Genomic DNA, 27,497 nt, shown 5'->3' with positions numbered 1-27,497 from the left:
CAGAGACAAAGTCTGTTTATGGTCCTAGGCCCTTTGAACATTGGGCAGTTTCTTTTTTGTCTACCTGTGGATGCTATTGACCTGCTTTGGCATTGCCCCAGTCTTCTGACCTGAAAGCTAGCATTTATTGGCATTTCTATTTTGCTACACACTGCATCTCCATTTCATCTGCTCTGATGACTCACTTTCCAAACCAAAGCTTATGAAATATCCTTCTTTTTCCTCTGCTGCGATTTCCACTTGATTGTTGACATGGCCTTTAATCATGTCTACTCAATTTTCCAGGCCCGTGCTATCACTCCTTTTCCCATCTCTTGCACACTTAGTACCACTTAGTCTTACTTTCAACTTCACCAGCTCTCACATTCACCAAATCAACAGCCATTATTTCCATATTTACATGATCCCACCAACATGCATGTTTCTCCCGCTCTTCTCTACTTTCCACAGGTACTGTTGCCTTTGTGGTATCCTTGTTCAGCCTTCCGCCACCTCACCTTTCAGCTGCTCTTCCCTGGCACGTTTCTGTGCAACCGTAACAGATGGGTGTTACCCCTTGCCATACCATTGTACAAGGCCTTATGGACTTCTTCATAATGAAACAACAATTTACATGAACCTGGTATAATGTTTTTGCTTCTCACGGTGCAGTCTCTTGCATATTGAAATGACAAATTTACTGAATACATTCTAGTGATTCACCATGTTAGCTGACCCTCCCATTCCCATTCCCTTTGCCTTTAGCTTCCTGCATTCTTCAAACTTAATTGAAGCTTCAGGAACAATATTTCATCTTAGTCCAGAGTAAACTATGATCATTATCTTCAGGCCTTAGCTATATATCCCAGTTTTATTTTATCAGATGATGCTAGGGATGTGCAGTGGGCCTGTCAGCCTCTAAAGGCAGGTTTACAATTCAGGTGTAGACAATACTGCATAACACAGTGCTTAGCCCATGCTTCTGAGACAGTGGTATTGATCCTTTTTTTCAAAGGACTGGCAGAACCATTATGTGTTTCCATTTTGAACCTCCTACTTTTTGTGAAGGGGCTTTTCACCATTGTAGTTATTTATATTGTTTTGTTAAAATGTCTTTTCATTGTCTTATTACATTTTTTTGTAACATAGAGCAGGTTCCTGTTTTTTTAATAAGGTCTTTGAAAATCATTCATCCCCATTAACTTCCTCTGTGTGATTGAAATGTCTGTTAGCTTTTCCCTTTCTTCCTCTTTTTTTCTTCTACTTAGGAAAGTGGCTCAATTATTTTACAGATTTCAGTTCTGTTGAACTGTTTACACGCAAAAAATTAATCTGTCTTTTACACTGTTTTCTCCTGGGGATTGGATCGTAATGATTTGTTCCAGAAAGCACCTGTTTTGTATTTCTAAAAAGAATGTAAAATCAATAGAAAAGGTAGACTCACAAGGATGTTAGCAGCAGTGAAGAGAGACTTGAGATATTAGGGCTTTTATCAGCAGAAGCCTAAAAGGAGACCTGATAGATGGCCTTGAAGACAATGAAGAGTTAGGATGAGGTAAATAATAGATTGTTGTGCCAGTAGTGAGAGGGCGCACATTTATGAGCACACAAATTGAATGAAGAAGTTGGGAAAAATATATGCAAAGAGTTGTTACAATAAAATGAACGTTCATTAATGCAATGGGGAAGAAATTGATATGCTTTCTGTGTGTTTTTTGGATGTAAAAGCAGTTTAAACCTGTTTAGCAGTGAGCAGCCTGCATCCAATGTGTGCAGAGGCTGGTCCCATTACTAAATTTCTGTTGACCTTTTTTTAGGCATTCCAGGTGAATGCCTAAAGCAGGTGATAGTTCCTTTGAATTAGTAAATTAAGGCCTAACACCTGTTAAAGAGGGCTGCTTTTCAACATCCAGCCGACCCTGCTCAGGATTCTTCAGCGACCCCAGCAGCTAGCAGTGATAGGTAACTGTAAACAATTTTCTATCTGACTTTACAGGAGTTGCGAACATCCACCCCTTGTAGCCTGCTCCAAACTCTCTTCCTGTGACATACCTGAGAGCTGGTGCCACCAAGCCAGGCAATGTAGGTAAGTTGCCTGTAAAGGTATGATCAGCGCCAGCAGCTTTCATGCTGATAATGCTAAGAACCAATTTCCATTGCTCCTCAATGCTCTTGGTTTGGACGTAAGCTGGTCGCATGGTGCTGAGTCTGAAATCAGGCCCAGAATAATTTCTAGGCTGATGGCTTTCACATGCTGAAGATATTTCAAAGTGCTTTGCAGTCAAATATTTGCAGTCAATTTCCATTCGACGTTTGGTCATTCCTACATAGGCAAATATGTCAGCCAGCTATATTTTAGTGCTGTTGATTGATGGATAAATATCAGCTAGAAGAACTGTTCTGCTCTTCTTCAAATAGTGCCATGCACTTACACAGGCAAACAGGGTATGGGTTTATAACCTCATCCAAATGCAATACTTGTGGCAATGCAGCACTCCCTTGGTACTCCACTGAAGTCCCAGCCTACATGATGTGCTCAAGACCAGGGGCTTGAATCCATGATATTCTGCCAACCTGCTGCCACTCTCCCAAATCATTGCTGAAACAAAGTTAGTATATTCTTTCAATTATATGGTTGCTTGAAATAGGATGCATATTGAAGGGTATGTGGATTGAGCAGAAGAATGGGATTAGACGAGTGGCTGATATGGAGTAAAACCTTTTTGCGGACTTGATGGCCCAAATGGCCTGTTTCTCTGCTAATCTATGATTCTTCAGCAATAAGATTACTTTTCTGGGCTGTGAAAAGTCTTGATATTGTTAACCAACTTACTGCTTTTCTGTCAGTAATTTTCGTATTTTTGTCTCCACTATATGCAAAGTGTCTCACTGTAGCTGCTCTTATCTTACATGCTTATTTTAATGGTTCCTGACACACTGGTGTTATGCAGTCAGCTGTAGCCTGAAAATAAACTTGCTGTGATTTTCTAAGGTCAGCAGAAAGGGAAACTTGGGACAAAAACTTGAATAAAGTAAACACTGGGGCATTTATGGAACCCAGTTATGCAGTCAAACTCTGTCAGGTCAACCCTCCAGAAATTATACCTTCTGGGTTTGTTTTGCAGGGGTGAGGAGGGAGTTAGTTTTTTCCACATCACCTAAATATGTTGGAGCCATGAGTTTAAAGGAGCAACATTTCTCAGTTATGTGCAGTTGAGCCTGTTCTTCGAAACTAATACTGAAACTAAAGTCAGTCATGTTGCCTTACAGGAAAGTTGAAAAATATGTTGAAATGCATATTATTGCGAATTGCAGCAAAATATAGTGCAATATGAAATATTGCATATATGAGATATAATGCAATATGAAAATTTGATGTTTAAGGAAGCCTTTCAATCAGATGATACATCTCTGTGCAATGCATGAAACATCAGTCATTGGTGACTATTGTTTTAGTATAGTATCTAACATTTTTACCTTTAACAATTTGTAAAATCCATTAACAATTGTTATTAAAAAGAGGAAGAAGCACTTTTGCAACTCGGTCAAGCCTGTCTATTTCTGTTGGATGTTACTGAAAAGTAAAAGCCAATTGTATTGCCTTACAGGAAAGTTGACAATTATGTTGAAATGCGTATTATTGTGAATCACAGCTTAACACAGCTTTCTAATGCATTATGAAAAATTGATATCGTGTAAGGAAGCCTTTGAATCAGTTGATACTTTTCACTTGGTATATTGTATGAAGTATCAGCCCACTGGTGAATGTACTGTTTTTGTATATTAGGTTTTTAAAAAATCAGTGAATAGAATGGTATAGTATCTAACATTTTCCTGTTAACAATTTGCAAAATCTACACTTTTTCTTTTTAAATGAGGAAGAAGCAATTGTGCAATTCTGTCAAGCCTATCTGTCTTTTGGGTGTTTCTGAGAATATCACCCATATGTGACTCAACCCTGTTTCTCAATAGAATCATAGAAAGTTTAAGGCACAGAAAGAGGCCACTTGGCCCATCATGTCTGTGTCGGCTGAAAAACGATCCACCTATTCTAATCCCACCTTCCAGCATTTGGTCCATAGCCCTGTAGATTATGGCACTAGAGGTGCATGTCCAGACTCCTTTTGAATGAGTTAAGTTCCAGACCCCCACCATCTTCTGGGTGAAAAGGTTTTTCCTCATCTGCCCTTTAATCTTTCTACCAATCGCTTTAAATCTATGCCCCCTCGTCACTGACCTCTACTAAGGTGAATAGACCCTTCACCTCCACTCTATCCAGGCCCCTCAAAATTTTGTACATTTCAATCAGATCTCCCCTCAGCCTTCTCTGTTCCAAGGAGAACAACCCCAGCCTATCCAATCTTTCCTCAGAGTTGCATTTTTCTAGTCCTGGCAACATCCTCGTAAATATCCTCTGTACCCTCTCTAGTGCAATTACATCCTTTCTGTAAAGAGATGACCAAAATTGCACACAGTACTCAAGTTGTGGCCTAGCCAATAAGTTATACAGTTTCAGCATAACCTCCCTGCTCTTATATTCTATACCTCAGCTAATAAAGGAAAGGATTCCACAGGCCTTCTTAACCACTTTATCGACCTGTCTTGCTACCTTCAGGGATCTGTGGACATTCACTCCAAGATCCCTCACTTCCTCTACACTTCTCAGTATTTTCCCATTAATCGTGTATTCCTTTGCTTTGTTTGACCTCCCCAAATGCATCACCTCACACTTCTCCAGGTTGAATTCCATTTGCCACTTTTTTGCCCACCTGATCAGACCATCAATATACCACAAAAAGCAGGGGACCCAATACTGAGCCATGCAGAATGCCACTGGAAACAGCCTCCAGTCGCTAAAACGCCCGTCAACAATTACCCTTTGTTTCCTACCACTAAGCCAATTTTGTATCCCCCTTGCTGCATTTCCCTGGATCCCATGGGATTTATTTTTTTAACCAGTCTGCCATGTGGGACCTTGTCAAAAGCTTTGCTAAAATCCATGTAGACGACACCAACTGCACTACCCTCATCTATCTTCCTTGTTACTTCTTTAAAAAATTTGATCAAGTTGGTCAAACAAGATTTTCCCTTAACAAATCTATGCTGACTATCCTTGATTAACCTATGCCTTTCTAAGTGACAATTTATCCTGTCTCTCAGAATAGATTCCAATAATTTGCCCACTACTGAGGTTAGACTGACTAGCCTGTAATTATTCAGTCTATCGTTCGCTACCTTTTTAAACAGAGGTACAACGTTAGCAGTTCTCCAATCCTCCGGCACCACACCTGTTTCCAGTGAGGACTGGAAAATGATGGTTAGACCTTCTGCTATTTCCTCCCTTACTTCTTTGAAATGTACAACAGCCTGGGGTACATTCCATCTGGCCCTGGTGACTATCCACTTTCAAGGATGCTAATCCCATTAATATTTCCTCTCTTCCTATGTTTATTTTTTTTATTTATTTTTTTTTAAGAGATACAGCACTGAAACAGGCCCTTCGGCCCACCGAGTCTGTGCCGACCATCAACCACCCATTTATACTAATCCTACACTAATCCCATATTCCTATCATATCCCCACCTGTCTCTATATATTTCCCAACCACCTACCTATACTAGGGGCAATTTATAATGGCCAATTAACCTATCAACCTGCAAGTCTTTGGCATGTGGGAGGAAACCGGAGCACCCGGAGGAAACCCACGCAGACACAGGGAGAACTTGCAAACTCCGCACAGGCAGTACCCAGAATTGAACCCGGGTTCCTGGAGCTGTGAGGCTGCGGTGCTAACCACTGCGCCACTGTGCCGCCCAGTACATCCAGTACTTCACACTCCTCCTCCTTAACTACAATATCTGCATTGTTCCCCTCTTTTTTGAAGACAGATGCAAAGTATTCATTAAGAACCATACCAACATCTTCTGCCCCTACACATAGGTTACCTTTTTGGTCTTTATGGGCTCCTTGACATCCATGGGGCTCTAGATTTGGCCGTCTCACCCTTTTTCTTTGTGGGAACATGTTTATTCTGAACCCCTTGAATCTCCCCTTTGAATGCCTCCCACTGTTCTCACAGTGATTTACCTTCAAGTAGTTGCTTCCAGTCCAATTTCGCTAAATCACTCCTCAGTTTAGTAAAATATAGTAAAAGTAGCTGTGCACAAGGAACGACACAACTGATTCACTGTCATGCCTGTCAGTGTACCTTATACTAAAAGTGCACACAGGCTGGTTGGACCAAGTAGGAAATTTATTTTATTAAATCCCTTAATGGGACTGAGGTGTGGGAACTTTATTCTGCTATTAACCTATGTCCTATCTGGCCTGTGTGCGATAGAAATTTAATTTATGTTCTATCATGATTTTCCATCTATTTAAAATCTAATGTAACAAAGATCAGGCCACATCCTGTCAGTTTAGAATCCAAGACATCAGGTATCTGCATTCAGCTATACTTGATATGATATTGGATGAGATTTTAACTCCCCCAAAACCCATTCACTCACACAGAATTAAAATCGGGACCTATATAGTTATGTGGGATTAAGGATATTTTCTCATGTTAATGAGAACATCTTTGAAACATCAGAAGAGCATTGGAAACATATGCAAATTTAGTTGCAGTGATTACCTTAATTTACTTGAACTAATTAAGCAACCTACATACTTGTGTGACTTGTACATTTCCAATGATCTGCAATCTTTGGGCTGCACTGTAATGCACTCTAAAAACCCTCTATCACGACAAGTCTCTGTTAATTTTCTATTCAGTTGGGCTTGTGGATTTAATTGTTTAATGATTCATTTGTATTGGCAGACAGTTTTCTGAAACAGTTCCCTTGTGCTGGCTCCTGTTTTCACTACTGCAGACACAGCCTTGTTTATTTAATGTGTTTATTTTTCTTACCCACTTTCTCCTCTCCTGAAGCTATTGGCTCCTTGCTGGAGTTCAGTTTCTTGGTGATAGGCACCCTCTAGTATCTTACTCAAGAAGCTTAGGTAATTAGTGCTGGCAAGCTATTTGGTGAAGAGTTATGTGGATAGCACGTTTCTGGATGTGGTCACCCCAAATCTTAAGAGAGTGCAGGCAGAGAGGGAATGATGGGTGATGACCAGACAGTCAAGAAGGAACAGGTAAGTAGCAGAGAAGTCCCCTCAGTGCATCTTGTCTGCAACCAGTATTTAATGCCAGAGGCAAATTCTCAGCACTATGGGTGGCTCAGCTATACAGGGGAAGATTGGGAAAGCAATTGTGATTTGGGGTGTCTACATTTAGGGGAACAGACAGGTGTTTCTGTGGCCACAGACATGAATCCAGGATGGTATGTTGTCCAAAATAAAAGCAAAATACCATGGCCACTGGAAGTCTGAAATAAAAACAGTGCATAAATACTCAACAGGTCTTGCAGCATCTGTGGAGAGACAAACAGAGTTAATGTTTCCCTGGTGCTAGGGTCAAGACGTCACTGAGCAGCTGCAAAGCACTCTGATGGGGGAGGGTGAAAAACCAGACGTAGCTGTCCATATCTCTACCAACGATATAGGTAGAAAGAGGGATGAGGTCCTGCAGGCAGATTTTAGGGAACTAGTAAAGACACTAGCAAGTAGGACCTCAAAAGCCTCTGGATTGCTCCTGGTGACACGTGCTAGTGAGTATAGAAATAAGAGGATACAGCAGATGAATTTGTGGCTGGAAAGATGGTGCAGGAGGGAGGGCTTTAGATTCCTGGAACATTGGGACCAGCTTTGGGGGTGGTGAGACCTGTACAGGCCGGATGGGTTGTACCTAAACAGGACCAGAACCAATGTCCTCCTGGAGTTGTGTGCTAGTGCTGTGGGGAGGGTTTAAACTAACTTGACAGGAGGATGGGCGCTAAGACATAGCATTAGAAAAGAGAAAGTTGCATGAAGGATTGGGAAAGACAGATAACACTAGAGTAAGAAATGGTAAGGTATTAGATGCGGTCAGACTAAGACAGAATACATAAAGTCTAAATTAGGTTTTCAGTGCATGTATGTAAATGCACAAAGTGTGGTTAATAAGATTGGTGAGTTGCAGGGGCAGATAGTCACATGGGAATATGATTTTGTGGTGATAATGGAGACCTGGCTCAATAAAGGGCAACATTAGTTAAGGAGAATATTACAGTGCTAAAGAGAGAGGATATTCTGGAGGGGTCAAGGACAGAATCTATTAGGTTAGAGTTAAGAAACATTTGAGGTACCATTACACTCTTGGGTGAAACTGTAATGAAACAATGACCTGCATTTAAAGAGGAGATGGTTTGGGTACAGTTGAGGTACATTCCCACAAAGAGGAAAGATAGGACAAACAAATCCAGAGCTCCCTGGATGCTGAAAGAGGTAGAAAGTAAGATGAAGCAGAGGAAGGGGCCATCTGACAGATGTCAGGTTGATAATACAAATGAGAACCAGGCTAAATATAGAAAGTTCAGAGGGGAAGTGAAAAAAAAGAGACAGAGAGTATGAGAAAAGACTGGCATCTCACATAATAGGGAATCCAAAAGTCCGCTACAGGTATATAAATAGTACAACAGTATTAAGTGGAGGGGTGGGTCTGATTAGGAATCAAGAAGAAGATATATTCATGAAGACAAAGGGCATGGCTGAGGTACGAAATGAGTACTGTGCATCTGTCTTTAACAAAGAAGAAGATGCTGCCCAAGTCATAGTGAAAGAGGAGGTAGTTGAGATACTAGATGGGCTAACAATTGATAAAGAGGAGGTTTTAGAAAGGCTGGCTGTACATAAAGTTGATAAGTCACCAGGACCGGATGAGATACATCCGCGGATACTGAGGGAAGTAATGGGTGGAAATTGCAGAGGCACTGGCCATAATCTTCCAATCCTCCTTAGATATGGGGATTGTGCTGGAGAACTGGAAAATTGCAAATGTTACACCATTGTTCAAAAAAGTGTTTAAGGATAAAGCCAGCAACTACAGACTAGTCAGTTTAATATCGGTGGTGGGAAAGATTTTAGAAACAATAATTCAGGACAAAACTAACAGTCATTTGGACAAATGTGGATTAGTTAAGGAAAGCCAGCACAGATATTTTATGCACAAATCGTGTTTAACTAACTTGCTTGAGTTTTTTGATGAGGTAACAGAGAGGGGTAATGCAGTTGATGTGGTGACCATGGACTTCCAAAAGGCATTTGATAAAGTACCACTTAACAGGTCTGTTGGCAAAGTTAGAGAAGGGAAGGCTGAAAGGAGATTTGGTAGAGGTGTTCAAAAAATAACGGGTCTAAATAGAGTAGATAGGGAGAAACTGTTCCCATTGGCAGAAGGGCTGAGAACCAGAGGACACCAATTTAAGGCAAATTATTGGCAAAAGAAGCAATGCAGAAAAAGTTTTTTATGCAGTGAATGGTTAGGATCTAGAATGCAATGCCTGAGAATGTGGTGGAGGCAGATTCAATTGGGGCTTTCAAAAAGGAATTCAATAAGCACCTGAAGAAAATAAATCAAAGGGCTACTGGGAATGGGTGGAGGAGTGGGACTAGCAGAGTTGCTCTTGCAGGCCGCCGGCATGGACACAATGGGCTGAATGGCCTCCTTCTATGTTGTAAGCATTCTATGATTGAGTATTTCTGAAAAAAGAGACATGCGAGCAAAGCTTTTCATCTTGCACTTATCAGGACAGTTGCAAGAATGCCAAATTTCAAAGAGAGCAATATTTTATACTGCATGAGAAAAGGGCGCTGATTGGTTGGCAAGTTGGCTCTGATTGGTCGAGGCATTGTCATGGAGAATGTACCAGGCAACTATTGTCCCCATGCTTTTGTTTAAATTAGAAAAGGCACAAAGCCTGGACATGATCCATTTGCCTGCAGAAGACAGGTCACTGTGTATGAATATATGTCGCTTCTAGCAAGCGTAAGTGAGCCACATTGCGAGCCTGACTAATAAACTTAAATTGATTGTTAGGAATTACACTAACCCTTGGGATTGTTCAGCAAGCACTGTCCAATTGCCCAATCACATCTAACATTAAACATTGTGTGCTGCATTTTGCAAGTACGAGCTGGTTGAGTACGGTCAGTACTCTGCCTATTGCGAACAGCCAAAGGGACGTGCTGTTTGATATGATCCGCCAGTCATTGGGACATATGGCTTATGTACCTGGCATTGCGCCAGCACTGAAATTCATATACCACATTACTCATTTGTGTGGTAGGCAGAATATCTCTTTGGCTTGACGGCAGCATCCTGTTAGTGGAAAATATCACTTGTGTTGCTACTGCATAGTAGCAGTGTGAAATGGCTAGTTTTACCTTTTGCACAAATTTTTGAGATACCTTACCCTTCCAGGATAATTTGAGGTAGATTGGGCATTTTTCAGGTCTGAAAATGGCAGTCTTAGGCCGATTTTTAAGTATGCATAATACACAACGAGCAATGATCTGATCGGGGTAGCCATTATCCTGCAGGATAGCTTTGATGCACCCTATTTCAGCAACAAGCTTGCATAGTGAACAAATGGCTTGGCCCTATTTGAGATTGCCAATAAGGCCAATCTTATAGCGTGTGGAACTGTAGGAATCCCAATGCGTATATTGACTAGTGAAGTTAGGCACGTGTTGTAGACAGTAGTAGAGAACCCATTAGCGGATTTCTCAACTAGCGCGTCGAGGAAAGGGAACTCATAAGACTGCTCCATTTCAAAGGTGAATTGGAGCATGGGATGGAGCGCATTAAGGTGTGTAAGGAAATTCTTACAATTGATTCTAGTCAAACTGCTCTGCAAAGAAAAGATACACATCCGAATCTGAACAGCTTGGGAATCATTGTATGCTCCTCTAAAGCAGTTGATCATCTCAGTTGAAACCTATCCCGATAGCCTTCAATTCTGTTCTGAAACAAATACTTATCTCTCTCTTTTTGAAGGACTGATGTTGCTGGAAGCTGTCCCACATATCTAATACTCTGTGAGCTTGAAATTCCACTGAGTAGTGTTACCTTGTGATCTCATGGTTATGTAATTATGGTTGTGGAAAGCCACCCTGTGTCTAGAGGGATCATATCATACACCCTCATCGTAGCAACCAATTATTTGTAAAATAATCCCAGGGTTTTATCCCTCCGCTACTGTTTCTGTAAGTTTATTGAATATTTTGATCACTTATTGTGTGAAAGATTTCCTTATATATATTGTAAAAGCACTTTCTGTAGTATGAGCCTGTGTCTCCTAGTTTTACTCTTGCAGTAGGGTTAAAATAATGTTCCTGGTTAACTTTTTCTAGAGTCTTAACAATCATATTATCAATGGATTAAAGACGTTAGAAATAGAGCCAATAGGAATTAACCAGTGCACTAAAAATAGTAAAATAAGAGCAAAATACTGTGAATGTTGGAACTCTGAAATAAGAACAGAAAGTGCCAGAAAACTCAGCAGGTCTGGCAGCATCTGTGGAGAGAGAAACAGAGTTAACCTTTCAGGTCTGTGACCTTACATTTCTAACCTTTGCCAATTCTGCTGAAACAGTCTTTGAGCAAGTGAAAGGGGGAGGGGGAAGAAGAACAAAAGGAAGGTCAGTGATAGGGCAGAGGGCAGGAGAGATTAAATGGCAATGATGTCATGGAACAAAAGGCAAATGGAGTGCTAAATAGTAGTAAAATAAAAGCAAAATACTGTGGATGCTGGAAATCTGAAATAAAAACAGGAAGTTCTAGAAATACTCAGCAGGTCTGGCAGCATCTGTGAAGAGGGAAACAGAGTTAACATCATGAACACGCTCTCTGTACTAATGCTTTGGCTTTCATCACACTATTAGCACACTCTCTTTGTCTTTGCCCCATGACCTCCTTGTCAATTAATCTCTTCGGCCCTCTGTCCTATTACACACACAAGAATGCAAGAAATAGGAACAGAAATAGACCAAATGGCCCGTCAAGCCTGCTCCGCCATTCAATACAATCATGGCTGATCTTCGGCTTCAATTCCACTTTCCTGTCCACTCCCCATATCCCTTGATTCCCTGTGAGACCGAAAATCTATCTATCCCAGCCTTAAATGTATTCAATGATGGAGCATCCACAATCCTCTGGGATAGAGAATTCCAAATATTCACAACCCTTTAAGTGTAGTAATTTCTCCTCATCTCAGTCCTGAGTGATTGGCCCCTTATCCTGAGACTGTGTGCCCACATTTTAGATTTCCTGACCAGTGGAAACAATCTCTCAGCTTCTACCCTATGTTATGATCCTGTTATTTTTTTTTTCTGAAATCTGCACTGTGTCTTTCAGTCAGCAAAGGATCAGTACTGCTTTAAGAAGAAGGCTACTGACTGTCTTACTGTTGAAGAACCTTTTTTTCCCCATCGGATGACTGCGAGGATTTCAAGCAACCTTGGACAGTTCCACATTGGAAGATTCCACTTCGGCAGGAGCGTAAATCTGCAAGGACTGTTGCTTTTTTAAAAATGCTGTTTATATTTTAGTAGTGTTTAAGAATTTGGTTTTCTCTAATAAACAGTTAATTTGTTGATCTAAAGATACCTAATTTGGTTTGCCTCATTCGGGGGTTAATAGATGGTTCAATTCAGCTGTGGTTTTCTTTAATTTGGAAAGTTTAAAGTGATATGTTAGGTGATCTGTAGAGGGATGGGACTGAATTGACAGTGCATTTCTTCCACCACAATCAGAATCATATATTTTGATCTGGGGCTACCCTATCAAGCCCTTTCAGAATCTTGTATGTCTCAATTAGATTGCCTCTCATCCTTCTAAACTCCAGAGAATATAGGCCTCATTAACTCAGCCTCTCATCATAGGGCAGCCCCCTCATCCCAGGGACCAATTTAGTAAATCTTCACTGCATTGCCTCCAGTGCAAGTATATCCTTTCTTAAATGTGGAGACCAAAACCACACACAGTATTTCAGGTGCAGTCTCACCATTTTAGTAATACTTCTACTGGACCTTCCCTTTTTGTTCTCTTTCCCTCCACCCCTCCTTTCACTTGCTCAAAGATTGTTACATTTCTAACCTTTGCCAGTTCTGATGAAAGGTCACAGACTTGAAACGTTAACTCTGTTTCTGTCTCCACAGATCCTATCAGACCTGTTAAGTATTTCTGGCACTTTCTGTTCTCACTAAAAATAGTGCTGAGCAAAATTTTAGTATGAATAGGGGAAGTTTGATTTGAGGCACGTACATTTTAAATGTGCCTCCTAGTTCTATACTTGCAATCCAAAGTTACTTCTGCATTATCTACAAAACTCAATCTTTTTAAAGAACCTTTCACTCACCCAATCTTCTTTTCTCAAATAAGTGTTTTTCTCATCTTCCTAGACTCTTCTTATAACTTTAGCTTATGGCTACGCTCTGGTATCATCTGTACTGCTCCTCTTTTAATCCTCTCAAATACATTGATATTATTTTGAAGCCAGTATTCTTAAACCTATATACAATGGTCTGGATTTTGCACTTATGTTGACTGCAAAACAGTTAACGTTCACTGTCATTACTCTGTATAACTGAGAGCAACTTCTGGCATGTGTTGTTAAAACTGCAAATCCAGAAGCTGTTGTCAGTAATTCCCTGCTCTTCCACAGGGTGCGCTGTTGCTGTTCTCACCAATGAAAATCAATAATAAATGAGTGAATTGACGTGAACTTCCATTTTTTATGGTAATATTCTCACTGTAAAATCCCTTGAAAAAGTTGAGCCTTGTTGAAGGAAGTGTAACTGGGGGTTTAATGGTATAGTAAGCCATGATTACTGCTGAACCACCTCTCTGGCCCTGAAAAACTTTTTTTTCCTATTTGTTGAATGTCACATTTCTCCATTCTATGATAAACATACATAGATTTTTAAAATTATTTTTGAAGTTTGTTTGATATTTCAACATCTACTCTAATCCCATGTGATTGTTCCAATCTGTACTTTGCTTTTTGTAAAAAGATAAAAAGTCGACAATGAAACTTACTTGTTGGTGATTTTCTGTCCAAGAATTCTTCAGTGTAATTGGCTGCTTGATGACATCACTTTTGCTGGACACCAGAGATCCCTATAGCTGGTGCCAGAATGAAATTAACATTGGGAAAGGTAAAATCCACGCCACAATGCTCGCTGGATCTTTGTGGCCAACTTTCTTCGAGGCCGGAAGCAGGCACTGTCACTTCATCACTGACTACAAAATCTGGGCCAATAGTTCAAGCAAAAACAAAGTATTGGCAACACTCAGCCGGTCAGGGGGCATCTGTGGAGGGATGACCAAGCTAAAGTTTCAGATCTGCATATTTCATCAGAGCTGGTAGATAGTACAGGTGAAGTGGTATTTAAAATGGAATAGAACAAGAGGAGGGGAAAAATACAGGAAAATAAATAGAATGGCCTGTAAAGTGCTTAAGTGGAAAACAGGAGATGAGTAAAATGGCAAAAGTTATATTAGCATATGACAATAAGAAGAATGATAAGAAAAATCAAAGAAATGGAGGTGGGTGAAGGAGTGACTGTGGAAGCATGGGAAATGGTCAGACTTGGTGGAGGTGACTCTTAGGCTGAGGAAAAAGGAAGACATTTTGGAAGTCTTGGTGTTGGAGGTGGTATTATTAGAGCAGAGACTGAGAATTTGGGAGAAAGGAATTGGGTTTTTGCAGTCGGTGGGGTGGAAAGAAGCATAATCCAGATAATTATGAGAGCCAGTGGGTTTGCAATAAGTGTCTGCTGGAACCCCATCCCCAGTGATGAAGAGAGAGAAGTCCAGCAAGGGAAGAGTCAAAAATGGAGTATGTAAAGATCAGGATGGAATGGAAATTCAAAGCAGAATTAAATACATTTTCTAGATCAGATAAGGAGTAGGAAGTAGCAGTAACACAATCAATGTAATGGAAGAAGAGGACAGGGAGGGGGCCTGACATAATAATGTTCAACATATCCTACACATAGATAAGCATAGTTAGAGTTCATAAGGGTTCACACAGTGACATTTTATTTTTTTATTTTATTTTATTTAGAGATACAGCACTGAAACAGGCCCTTCGGCCCACATCTGGAGGAAGTACTGAAATTTATGGGCTGAATTTTGTCGTCGCGGTGGGGATCCTGTGGATGGCCCGAAAGTGGATGGGGGGAGGGGCGCAACCCCACTTTGGTGGCCTGCGGGATCCAGGGCCGCATGTTGTCAGTGGCAGCCTATTAAGGATGCCTGCCCCCAGGAACTGCTATTGGAGGGCTGGCAACTCAGCAGCACCACCAGGAGCAGTGGCCACTACTCAGACTCTACCACCAATGGACAGTGTCCTCACAACCAGGTAAGTGGGGTCTGGGAGGTGGTGAGGGCAGGCAGCATCCTTGCCATGGAAGTGGCCATTGCTGCCAGGGGGCCCCTCTGTTGGCCAAAGAGTGCCTGAAGAGGAGGGCCCACCCCGCCCGAGCCCACTAGGAGGCCGCCAGGGTTTACCTGGTGGTTTCCCATGTGGCGGAGGACCCACCACACGCACCCCCCACCCACCGAGCCATTGGCTAAATGCCAGTGGTGATGGGAAGAGGCCCTTAAGTGGCCACTTAAGTGAATTAATTAGCCTCTGTGCTGGAGGGCTGTCCACCACCTTCCCCACCACTGGCAAGGTGGCATGGCAGCAGGAAGACGATGATCCCTACACAATTGCCTTGCCAATTTACGGGCCCCCTACCCACCTCCCAGCCCATACCCAGAGGGCTGGTAAAATTCTGACACAGTATCTGTGTCAGAAATCATAGACAATCATTTTCCCTTTTAGTCTTGGCCATCAAAATCAAAAAATACATTTGACAATCTTGGAATGTTTTTATTTAGGTATTTCTTAAATCCTGTTCATTGAGACTACATAGAGAAACATCCTGTTATATTCAATAAAATAGATGCTCATTCTAAAATCTGAGACTTTTATTACTCAAAGGATTAAATAGTATACACAACTTACTCTGATTTTTTGAGAACTAGACATTTGCAGCTTTGTTGTGCTATACAAAATCAACATCCAACGTCAACAGATAGTAAGCATCTATTTTGCAGGCAGTTAATAAAAATTACGCAGTTTGCCTATATGTCAAAAGCTTTGTGCAGCCTTCTGTTAGACTGTTTAGTTTAAATTTGAACTATTGCCTTCAACCGTTTTGATTCCTGATTACCACAGATAGGACAAAAAGCAGATTATATTTGGTGCTCCATTAGCTTGAATTGGTCCTTTGAACCTTTCCTTTTCCAATGTGTCAAAGATCCACAATCTTCTACAGACATTGAAAACCCAAAAATAACCATAATGTATTGCAATCTATAAACTAAAATCACACTGAAAATTCAGTTCTCTGATGCAAATATTTCACAAGCAGGGCAGTTGAAGGTACTGGGCAAAAGATAAAAACAGAAAATGCTGCAAATGCTCAGCAGGTCTGGCAGCATCTGTGGGGAGAGAAACACAGTTAATGGGCTGGATTGGAGGCGAGTGGGGGGGAGGGGCACACAGAGTATTGTGACGGGTGGCGAGGGTCTGTGGGGCAGTTGTCCTGCGATCCTCCTGAGGGTGGGATAGGCCGATGACGGCCTCCCACCCAGAGGGCAATTGAGACCCTTAAGTGGCCAGTTAGGGGCCTCTTCCTGCTGTTGCTGGGTTCTTACCAGAGGCGGGGCAATTTGTGGCCCATGGAGGACCCCCGCCCAGAATTAGTTCACCACCTGGGACCCCCCCTCCCCCTGGACTGCAAGACCAACCCTCAGCACCCTATCGCCAGGGCCTTCTGGACTGGTGCCGGTGACCCCGCTTTACCTACCTCTTATCCAGGGCTCCACTGCTGGGCCTGGGTCCGAGGCCTCTACAGTACTGGCAGAGGCCACCGCTCCAGGTGGTGCTGCCGAGCTGCCGGCCCTCTGATTGTCCGGCAACTTATGGAGGTGGGATCGCCTTCTTTAAAGTGACAGGAATACTGCAGTCTTGAAACTAACATTTAAAAACACAGAGGATTGCTCCGGGTGTCCACGAAAAGGCAGAGGTGGGGTTTCCCCCGCCTTTTCGGCCCAGTGTCGTAGCTCCCCCTCCTGCACAAAAACTAGACTAAGGTTTCAGGTCTCTGACCTTTCATCATATGTTCTGTGTTTCCAGCATTTTCTGTTTTTACTTTGGATTTCCAGCGTCCATAGTATTGTGCTTTTATGCTGGGCATGAGTTTGGACTCGCTGGGATGAGCGGGCCAGTATTTAGTTTGTAATCTGTTTTCAAATACAGTAATACAAACAATGAGGGACTATGCTTTTAGGGACAGACTGGTACCTAGGGACCAACAATAAGCAACAGGAATCCTGGATATGAGCCAGAAAATAATGAAAAATTAATGATAATAATAACTAATAAGTGTGATGATTATGTCATGCATTTTTCTGAGTGTGTTTTATCGCAAAAAGGGACAAACAGTTGTGGAATCAGAAGAAAAAGTGATAGCGATAGAATTCAGAAGTTTTCCTTGTTGAATATAAAATGCACTCCTCTTGGATCAGCAGATGAATGAGCGATACTCAACTTATTTAAGGTTTTAGCCAGAGCCTGTGGCCCACAGAGGAAGACTCCCACATTAGTGCTGTAAAATAAAAGATACTTTTTTCAATAATGACATCTTACTTTTAGAGAATATGCCCTTTTCCACATAGATCACTATTTCTGTTTATTACTCAACTGGGAGGGTAATGTTCAAGACTCTCATAAGGGCATCATCAATGTGGCCAACAAACAAGTAGTTCCGCAGAGCACTGGCTGGTCCTGTACTGCATTGGAAATGTAGTAGCCATTTTGTGCTGTCAGTGTTCCACAAACAGCCATGAGATGAACGACCATTGGTATTGATTGGGGGTAGAATTTTGGACAGAACGCTGGGGGGAGCTTATCACTTCTGTTCAAATCTTGAACATCCAATATAGACAGATAAGACTTCATTTAAAACATTTCATCTCAAAAATAGCATCTATACCAATTCAATAGTCTCTCGTACTGTATCAGAATGTCAACTAAAATTATAAGTTTGACCTTTAGTTTGGGGTTGGAACCCACGATATTCTGATCTCGAGCCAAGTTGACAGACAACAGTCAAATGGTTATTTGGTAAGCTTCTTAGACTAGTAATCCTAGGCAAGGATTGAAGTAATTTCTTCTTCACGAATAGAACTTTCTTGTTCTTGATCCCATTTGTTACCATCAAGAAGCAGTTGTCTAATTGGCAACTTTTCTGTGCTCACTAACGTCAGTTGGATTCAGATTCACAACTGTTTTTCATTTGTTTATGGACGGTCTACATTAAAAAGTTTCATTCTGGACACCAACTAAAGAAAATTGTGTAATTAAAGAGTTCCGTTGGGAATACTGGAGTGTGTAATTTATTTAGAAGCTCACCAGGGTCACAGCAGTCTCTTTGGGCAGATGCATGCAGCTAGAAATTGAATTGTGCAGCCCTTATATCAAGGGCATCTGGCATCCAGACATCCGTAGCATGTCATATTGGTTAGAATGCCCTGTAGTCTTCAGAGCATGGGTCTGAAGCTGCTGTTCGGGCCATCTCCTCAAGTTTTCCATGAGTTAGACACAAGCTTTATTTAAAAAAAAACCTTTCCCAGGAAAGTTAGCAGAGAGTTAACTGTGTGTGATGGGACAGGCTTCATGATCCTGATGGGGGTTCATTCATACCTTTTTGTGTATTTAATAGTCTTGATCTGACTATGAAGGATGACCACCACTGCTTAAAACACTGAATACTCAATTGTGCAGCTTGGGAGAATGCTAAGTAAATTGAGAAAATCAAGGTCAAGAGTTAACAATTAACACCTGTTTCAGGCCCATTTGTAAAACTTGTTTGTGACAGATTGCAGTATTTGGTGTCATTGTTTTCTTTTTCTTTTGCAGTCTACAGGCAACTTTTTAGCATAAATGGGGCTCTTTCAATATTAGCAACATCCAAATGACACAACACTGAATACACAGCTCTGCATGAATGGAATCTGAAATAATGACATTAATTCTCTGACAATGCTGTTGATTATCAGTCTTATTTTTAATTTGCAAGCAAATGGAAATTGCATTTATTTTAGAGGAAAATTGTTGATAAGCTCTATTTGGCTTTATCTAGTGCATTTTGTCACTTTTCAGTTTGCATTCCCAATGGGGTAAAATGAAAGTTATGTCTGTTCTCCCTCACTAGCAACTATATCACAGGGCAATAAGTTATTCAGAGGTTGATGTCCAATCAGTGAAGAGGAGTACTGAAATGCTTTAAGTTGAGAGTATGATAATATAAGGTCATGTATTAAGAAAGGGTAGAAACCATAGCACTAATAAAAGTATAACTATGTCATTAATACAATTCTCAGAACATTTTTTTCTTTTAGCATTGTCAAAGAAGTTTTGTGTTGGAAAAACAAAACTAAAATATGCAAGCACTTCAGGTTCAGTTGCTGTTTTCACTAGGCCTACCTTGGATGTTTGGTTGCAATGTTTTTGAACTCATTCTCCCAGTTTGGTCTCCCATATAAAGTCTTTTGTTTGAGTCCTGTGATGACATCTGTTTGGGCTTCATGGTGCATGGCAAAGTGAGTAGCCTAAATAGGATTTAATATCTGCATTAGTCGCCATCACTGAATGGAAGAGCAACTGCATGTTCCAACAATATACAAATGGCTAGGACAATTCACTAAGACATTACAGTAAAAGAAAATGGATAGAGATAATCTTCTTCTCTTTGGCCTCCTTATCTCGAGAGACAATGGGTAAGCGCCTAGAGGTGGTCAGTGGTGTGTGGAGCAGTGCCTGGAGTGGCTATAAAGGCCAATTCTAGAGTGACAGGCTCTTCCACAGGTGCTGCAGAAAAATTTGTTTGTTGGAGCTGTTACACAGTTGGCTCTCCCCTTGTGCCTCTGTCCTTTTTCCTGCCAACTGCTAAGTCTCTTCGACTCGCCACACTTTAGCCCCGCCTTTATGGCTGCCCGCCAGCTCTGGCGAACGCTGGCAACTGACTCCCACGACTTGTGATCAATGTCACAGGACTTCATGTCGCGTTTGCAGACGTCTTTAAAGCGGAGACATGGACGGCCGGTGGGTCTGATACCAGTGGCAAGCTCGCTGTACAATGTGTCTTTGGGGATCCTGCCATCTTTCATGCGGCTCACATGGCCAAGCCATCTCAAGCGCCACTGACTCAGTAGTGTGTATAAGCTGGGGATGTTGGCCGTCTTGAGGACTTCTGTGTTGGAGATACGGTCCTGCCACCTGATGCCAAGTATTCCCCGGAGGCAGTGAAGATGGAATGAATTGAGACGTCGCTCTTGGCTGACATACGTTGTCCAGGCCTCGCTGCCATAGAGCAAGGTACTGAGGACACAGGCTTGATACACTCGGACTTTTGTGTTGCGTGTCAGTGCGCCATTTTCCCACACTCTCTTGGCCAGTCTGGACATAGCAGTGGAAGCCTTTCCCATGCGCTTGTTGATTTCTGCATCTAGAGACAGGTTACTGGTGATAGTTGAGCCTAGGTAGGTGAACTCTTGAACCACTTCATAATAGAGATAATAGGGTAAATGAAACCATTGGTAATGTAACCAAATGCGTGCTTAAAAGTTAATATCAATTCCTCTTTATTTGATTAAAATTGCAGAGAAAAAATTTGTATGCTCTCTGCACCAACAATTCCGATCCTATTGTCGAATAGAAATGGATAATAATTGTAGGCACATGAACAACATTGCAGGAAATAGTTACCACCTGAAAACAGTTTCTGGTCAAGAGCCATGCCTGAAATAGGTAGCCAATCTTTTCTCTTTCAAATGCTGATTCACCTGTAGTGTATTTTCAACACTTCCAAAATTATACAATAAAATCTTAATTCTTAATATCTATGTGTTTCTCACAGTAAGCCAGTGGATACGAAATTTTAAAAGGGAAGAAGCACTATATCTCTAATTTACTATATAACCTGGCATGTCCCTTTTAGGCAGCAAAATCTAAGAGTTGCATAAAGACTTATACTGACACCAATTAAAGTTTAAAATCAAGAGAAATCTGCAGAAAATGACTGGCTTTCTTTTTCTCATATCACCAAACAGGTACAGAATATTTTGTGAGGGGTGGGCAAACAGCTAGAAGTCATGGTCGATGTTGAAACCAATGGCATTGGTAGGAAAAGTGTTGAGGTCTGATTGGCACCATTTCAGGAGCTAGGAAAAAGATTAAAGAACAGAACCTCAAAAGGTGGTGATACCTAGATTGCTCCCAGTTTCCATATGCCAGTGAGCACAGAAAAGGGGAGATAGTGTAGGTGAATGAGTGGCTCGAAAAGTGGTGCAGGAGCAAAGGGCTTCAGATTCCTCAGGCATTGGGACCAGTTCTGGGGCAGGAAGAACCAATACAAGCCAAACAGGTGCATCTCAACAGCTCTGGGACCAATGTCCTCAAGCGGAAATTAACTAGTGCTTTCGGAGAAAGTTTAAATTAATTTGGCAGTAGAAGGGGAACAAGGACTTTTAAAAAAAAAATTATTTGTTCATGGAATGTGGGTGCCACTGGCTGGGCCAGCAATTATTGCCCATTCCTAATTGCCCATGAGAAGGCAGTGGTGAGCTGCTTTTTTGAACCACTGCTGTCCTTGGGGTGTAGGTACACTCTCAGTGCTGTTAGGAAGGGAGTTCTAGGATTTTGACCCAGTGACAATGAAGGAACAGTGATATAGTTCCAAGTCAGGATGGTGTGTGGCTTGGAGGGGAACTTGCAGGTGGGTGGTGTTCCCATGCCTCTGCTGCTCTTGTCCTCCTAGGTGGTAGACATCGTGGGTTTGGAAGGTGCTGTCTAAGGAGCCTTGGTGAGTTGCTGCCGTGCACTTTGTAGATGGTACACACTGCTGCCACTGTGCGTCGGTGGTAAAGGGAGTGAATGTTGAAGATGGTGGATGGGTGCCAATCAAGCGGACTGCTTTGTTCTGGATGGTGTTGACCTTCTTGAGTGTTGTTGGAGCTGCACCCATCCAGGCAAGTAGAGAGTATTCAATCACTCTCCTGACTTGTGCCTTGTAGATGGTGGACAGGCATTGGGGAGTCAGGAAGTGAGTTACTCACCACAGAATTCCCAGCCTGTGACCTGCTTTTGTAGCCACAGTATTTATTTAGCTGGTGCAGTTCAGTTTCTGGTCAATGGTAACCCAGGATGTTGATATTGGGAGATTCAGTGATGGTAATGCCATTGAATATCAAGGGGAGATGGTTCGATTCTCTCTCGTTGGAGATGGTCATTGCCTGGCACAAACGTTACTTGCCACTTATCAGCCAAAGCCTGGATTTTAGTTTAGTTTAGAGATACAGCACTGAAACAGGCCCTTCGGCCCACCGAGTCTGTGCCGACCATCAACCACCCATTTATTCTAATCCTACACTAATCCCATATCCCTACTACATCCCCACCTGTCCCTATATTTCCCTACCACCTACCTATACTAGGGGCAATTTAAAATGGCCAATTAACCTATCAACCTGCAGGTCTTTGGCATGTGGAAGGAAACCGGAGCACCCGGAGAAAACCCACGCAGACACAGGGAGAACTTGCAAACTCCACACAGGCAGTACCCAGAATTGAACCCGGGTCGCTGGAGCTGTGAGGCTGCGGTGCTAACCACTGCGCCACTGTGCTGCCCAGGTCCAGGTCTTGCTGCATTTGGACACGGGCTACTTCAGTATCTGAGGAGTCACGAATGGTGTTAAACATTGTGCAAACATCAGCGAACATCCCCACTCTGGCCTTATGATGGACGGAGGGTCATTGATGAAGCAATTGAAGATGAAAGGGCCCAGGACATTACCCTGAGGAACTCCTGTTGTGATGTCCTGAAGCTGAGGTGATTGATCTCCAACAACCACAATCATCTTCCTTTTGCTCGGTATGACTCCGACCAGTGGGGAGTTTTCCCCCGATTCCATTTTTGCTAGGGCTCCTTGATGCCAAACATTTCCTTGATGTTAAGGGCAGTCACTGTCACCTCACCTCTGGAGTTCAGCTCTTTTGTCCATATTTGGACCACGGCTGTGATGAGGTCAGGAGCTTTGTGGCCCTGGTGGAACTCAAACTGAGCAGGTTATTGCTTGTCTGGTATATAGTGTTACGACCGACTTCACTTTCAACAGAATCAATCTGATTTTAGAGTTTTTGAGGGATGAAAGATTGTCACAGTCTAACTTCCCTTTCTTCAATTTAAATTACCAGAGATCTCTGTTTTGGGCTTGACCTTTTTAGAATTTTGAGAGATAATAATTAAACAGACTAAAATCCTATTCCTTCAGTTTAAATGGTCGAGAGCTCTTTTTCCAGGCTGTAACACCACAGCTGTGTCTGTGTTCTGTTAGAACAAACTGTCTTCCTAACAGCCAGTTCAAAACTGAATTGTAAGAGATGTATCGCATCAGGCTCACTCCCAGTGGCTATATCTATGGTAACGAGATTGCATCCTTTGAATCGCAGTTTCCAAATGGCTGTTTCTAAGGCAACGAAAATGCACCTTCCTATAACTCCTAAGACTTGCCGGCTCTTAAAGCAATACTGATCCCTTGCAAGCCTTAAAGGCAAACCGCATATTCTGAAAAAAAACTACAGGACCATGACAATAGTCATACTCACAGAATCATACCTTGCAGTCAATTGCTTGACTAGTCTGTGGAACAGCTCTCCCAATTTTGGCACAACCCCCCAGATGTTTGTAAGGAGGACTTTGTAGGGTCAACATGCCATTTGTTATTTCCAGTACCTAGTTGATGCCAGGTGATCTGTCCAGTTTCATTCCCTAGGCTTAGGAGTGGTTTGATACAACTGATTGGCTTGCTAGGCCATTTAGGAGTCAGCCATATTGCTGTGGGTCTGGAGTCACATAAGCCAGATCAGGTAAGGATTTCCTCCCCTGAAGGATATTAGTGAACCAGATGGGTTTTTACAACAATTGACAATGGCTTTATAGTCACCAGCTAGCTTTTTATTCCAGATTTATTAATTGAATTCAAATTTCACCATCTGCTGTGGTGGGATTTGAACCCATGTTGTTAGGGCATTAGGTTTACTAATACAGTGACATTGCCACAATGCTACCACCTCCCCTTGAGGGTGGCAGCACAGAGGAGAGACAAAGTGCATGGAAATCTAGGAAGGCTAAACAGCAATAGAATAAGGAAAGAGCAGGAATTTGAAGAAAAAGCAAAGCAGACTAGCATGGTGTTGGAATGCATGTGTGTTAATTCGAGGCATTTTGCAAATAAGATTGATAAACTGTAGGCACAAGTTAAGAACGTAAGAAATAGCAATAGGTCATAAGGCATCTTGAGTCTGTTGTGCCGTTCAATACGATCATGGCTGATCTAAAGCCTCAACTCCACTTTCCTGTCTGCTTTCCATATCACTTGATTCCTTGAGAGGCTAAAAATCTATCTATCCCAGCCTTGAATATATTCAATAATGGAGCATCCACAATCCTGTGGGGTAGACAATTCCAAAGATTCACAACCCTATGAGTGAAGAAATTTCTCCTAATTTCAGTCCTTTTTTTTATTCGTTTGGAACTCCCTTCCTAACAGCACTGTTGGTGCACCCCAAAGACTGCAGTGGAACTAAGCTACCTGGCTACAATATATTCAGGAGTGATAGGAAAGGAAAAAGATGGAGCAGTATTGATCAAGGATAATATTACAGTTCTACAGAGGTAAGATATACTAGAGTGTTCAAAGACTGAATCTATTTCTTTAGAGTTAAGGAACAGAAATTGAAAAAGGAATTAATAAGACAAAGAGAGAGTATGAGAAAAAAATCCGCTAACATAAAAGGGAATCCAAAAATCCTTTATCAACATATAAAAAGTAAGAGGATAGTTAAAGGAAAGGTAGAGCTAATTAGGGACAAAGAAGGAACTTTTCTTGTGGTGGCTGAGGGCATGACTGAGGTACTGAATGAATACTTTGCATCTGTCTTCACAAAAGAAAAAGATGAAGTTATTGTTGCAGTAGAGGAGGGTTGCAGGGGGTGGGTGGGTGGGAGTAGAGATATTGGATAGAATAAAAATAGAAAAGAGGTGAAAAATAGATTGGAATCACTTAATGTTAACAAGTCACCCGATCCAGATGCATCCTAGTTTTCTGAGGGAAGTTAAGGTGTAGAGAGAAAAAGCTCTGACTCCCAATCTTCCAATCCTCCTTAGATATGGGGGGGTGGTGCCGGAGTACTGGAGGATTGAAAATGTTGCACGCCTGTTCAAAAATGGGGACAGGGATAAACCTGATATCTATAGGCCAATCAGCCTAATGTCAGTGGTGGGAAAACAAGAGCCCATTGTCAAGGCCAAATTAATTCTCACTTGGAGAAGCATGGGTTATCCAGGGACAGCCAGCACAGATTTGTTAAAAGCAAATCATGCCTGACTAAACTGATTGAGTTCTGTGATAGAGTAACAGAGGGGGTTAATGGAGGTAGTGAAGTAGATGTTGAATATATGGACTTTAAAAGGCATTTGATAAAGTACCAAATAACAGATTTATTTGTAATATAGATGCACATGGTATTAAATGGATGGTGGTAACTTATGTTTATACTTGGCTAAGGGATAGAGCAAGAAATGTTTTTCTGACTGGAGAGAAGTATGCAGTGAAAACCCCCAGGTATCAGTATTAGGACCATTTCTTTTCTTGTTAAATATAAATGACTTGGGTTTAGGAAGAACAATTTCAAAGTTTATGTGTGATATAAAACTTAGCAACATAGTAAGTAGTGAGGAGGATAGTAACAGACTTTACAGGACGTGGACAGCTGGTGAAATGCAAAGACACATGGCAGATGCAATTTAATGTGGATATGTCTGAAGTGATGCACTTTGGGAGGAACAACATGGATAGGCAGTATAATCTAAATAGTACTACCTTGAGGGGGGGGGTGCAAGAGCAGAGGGAGCTGGGGGGGTGCATGTTCACAAAACTTTGAATGTGGCAGGGCAAGTTGACAAGGTGGTTAAGAAAGCATATGGGATACTTGACATTGTAAATAGGTATATGGAATACAAAAACAAGGAAGTTACACTAAAGATTTACAGATTATTGTTTAGACCTCAGATGAAGTATTATGTACAATTTTGGGCATTACTTTTAGAAAGGATGTCAAGGCTGTAGTATAAGGATGTCAAGGGTCAACACAGAAGACAGTGAGAGAGACCCCTCCCACTGTAAGAGTGATGATGCATCAGCCATGTGAGATAGGTTAGAGAAGAAGAAGGAGGAGCAGCACAGACGATGCTAGCTTAGGTGGATTAAGGTGTGTGTATATAGTATAATGCAAATAATAAACAGTTCTGAGTTAACCTTTACCTGAGCCTGAGACTTTCTCCAGATCATCCCTGAAACTCTACTGAAGACATTACTAATAACAATACAACACACAACAAAGGCCTTCGATCGGGTACAGAGGAGATTTACCATGATGATACCAAGCTTGAGGGAATTCCATAGGAATTTCCAAAAGGCAATTGGACTTGAAGAGGACTAGTTGGAAGAGTTATGGGGGATAAAACTGGGGTGGGGTAATTAAATTTGACGGCTTTTTCAAAGAACCAGCACAGATGTGACTGGTCGAATGGCCCCCTTCTGTGCTGTAGGATTCTATAATTCATAAGATTTTACAGTGTGATGTGACTCATATTTGCCATGTGGCAAAGGTTTCTCAATCTCATGTACATATATATATGTTGAAATCTGGTAAATTTTAAACCACATATACCAAGCCAATGAAGGTGGCTGACTGGTTACTGGAAACTTTCAATTCTGTATTATTGGGGGAAGTTTGAAATTGCTAGATAAATAGAACTTTTCTTAGTGAAGGTCAGAACTAAATTTACCCACCTCGACAGAATGCATCAATTTGTTACATTTATTCATACAGTTTCAGACAAGTAAAAATACTAATGTTACAGCTGATGCTGACATGGAAAGTAAGCTGGAACGCACTAAGTGAACAGTTAGCTAAACCCCACTTTCTCTTTTCTATATTCTTACTGACCATAACCTTTGTAATAATGCATTAGTCCCCAAAATATGTACAAGGCATAAACAAATACACTGACTGACACGTGCTACATTAATCTTAATCATCTCTAATATAGGATTGAGCAAAATCCCATGTGGATCCAAAAGGCTGGCAAATATTATGATTTTGTTTTTTTCACAGGAATGTTATGAAGCCAAAGTAAACATTAGTCACATTCTACAGCTCTGTGTTGCAGCCTCTTCATACACTAACGCACGCACCAGATTACTTCCAGCAGTAAAAAAAAATCACTGAATAACTGACAGACATGTGTAAGTTAATATGGTGAATTATACAGATGTTTAATTAGTGATGCTATGTTAGGGGCAAACTATTTTTGATATATTAGATATATGACGAGTTATGCCTGGATGGGGATCGTTAGCAGGAATCCTAGCTGTACTTTCCTTTGCATAGCTCTGGAATGCTCAGGCCAGTTGT

General features: G+C 41.6%; 1 protein-coding gene across 1 annotated transcript in view; it reads right to left on the bottom strand.

Annotated features, from left to right (window-relative positions):
- Positions 1–15,761: 15,761 nt before the first annotated feature.
- Positions 15,762–27,497, bottom strand: part of LOC137374470 (cytochrome b-245 heavy chain-like) — a 58,963-nt gene continuing 47,227 nt past the window's right edge. The window contains exons 12-13 of the mRNA XM_068040622.1: positions 19,446–19,570; positions 15,762–17,565 (exon numbers count right to left, since the gene is read on the bottom strand). Of these exons, the coding sequence (XP_067896723.1) occupies positions 17,439–17,565; positions 19,446–19,570 (252 nt within the window). The 3' untranslated portion in view covers positions 15,762–17,438. The remainder of the gene's footprint in view (positions 17,566–19,445; positions 19,571–27,497) is intronic.

Source organism: Heterodontus francisci, chromosome 10 (assembly GCF_036365525.1).
Source record: "Heterodontus francisci isolate sHetFra1 chromosome 10, sHetFra1.hap1, whole genome shotgun sequence".
Taxonomy (NCBI): Eukaryota; Metazoa; Chordata; class Chondrichthyes; order Heterodontiformes; family Heterodontidae; genus Heterodontus; species Heterodontus francisci.
Note: the sequence above shows the minus strand (reverse complement) of the source record. Positions and strands in the feature narration are given on the sequence as shown.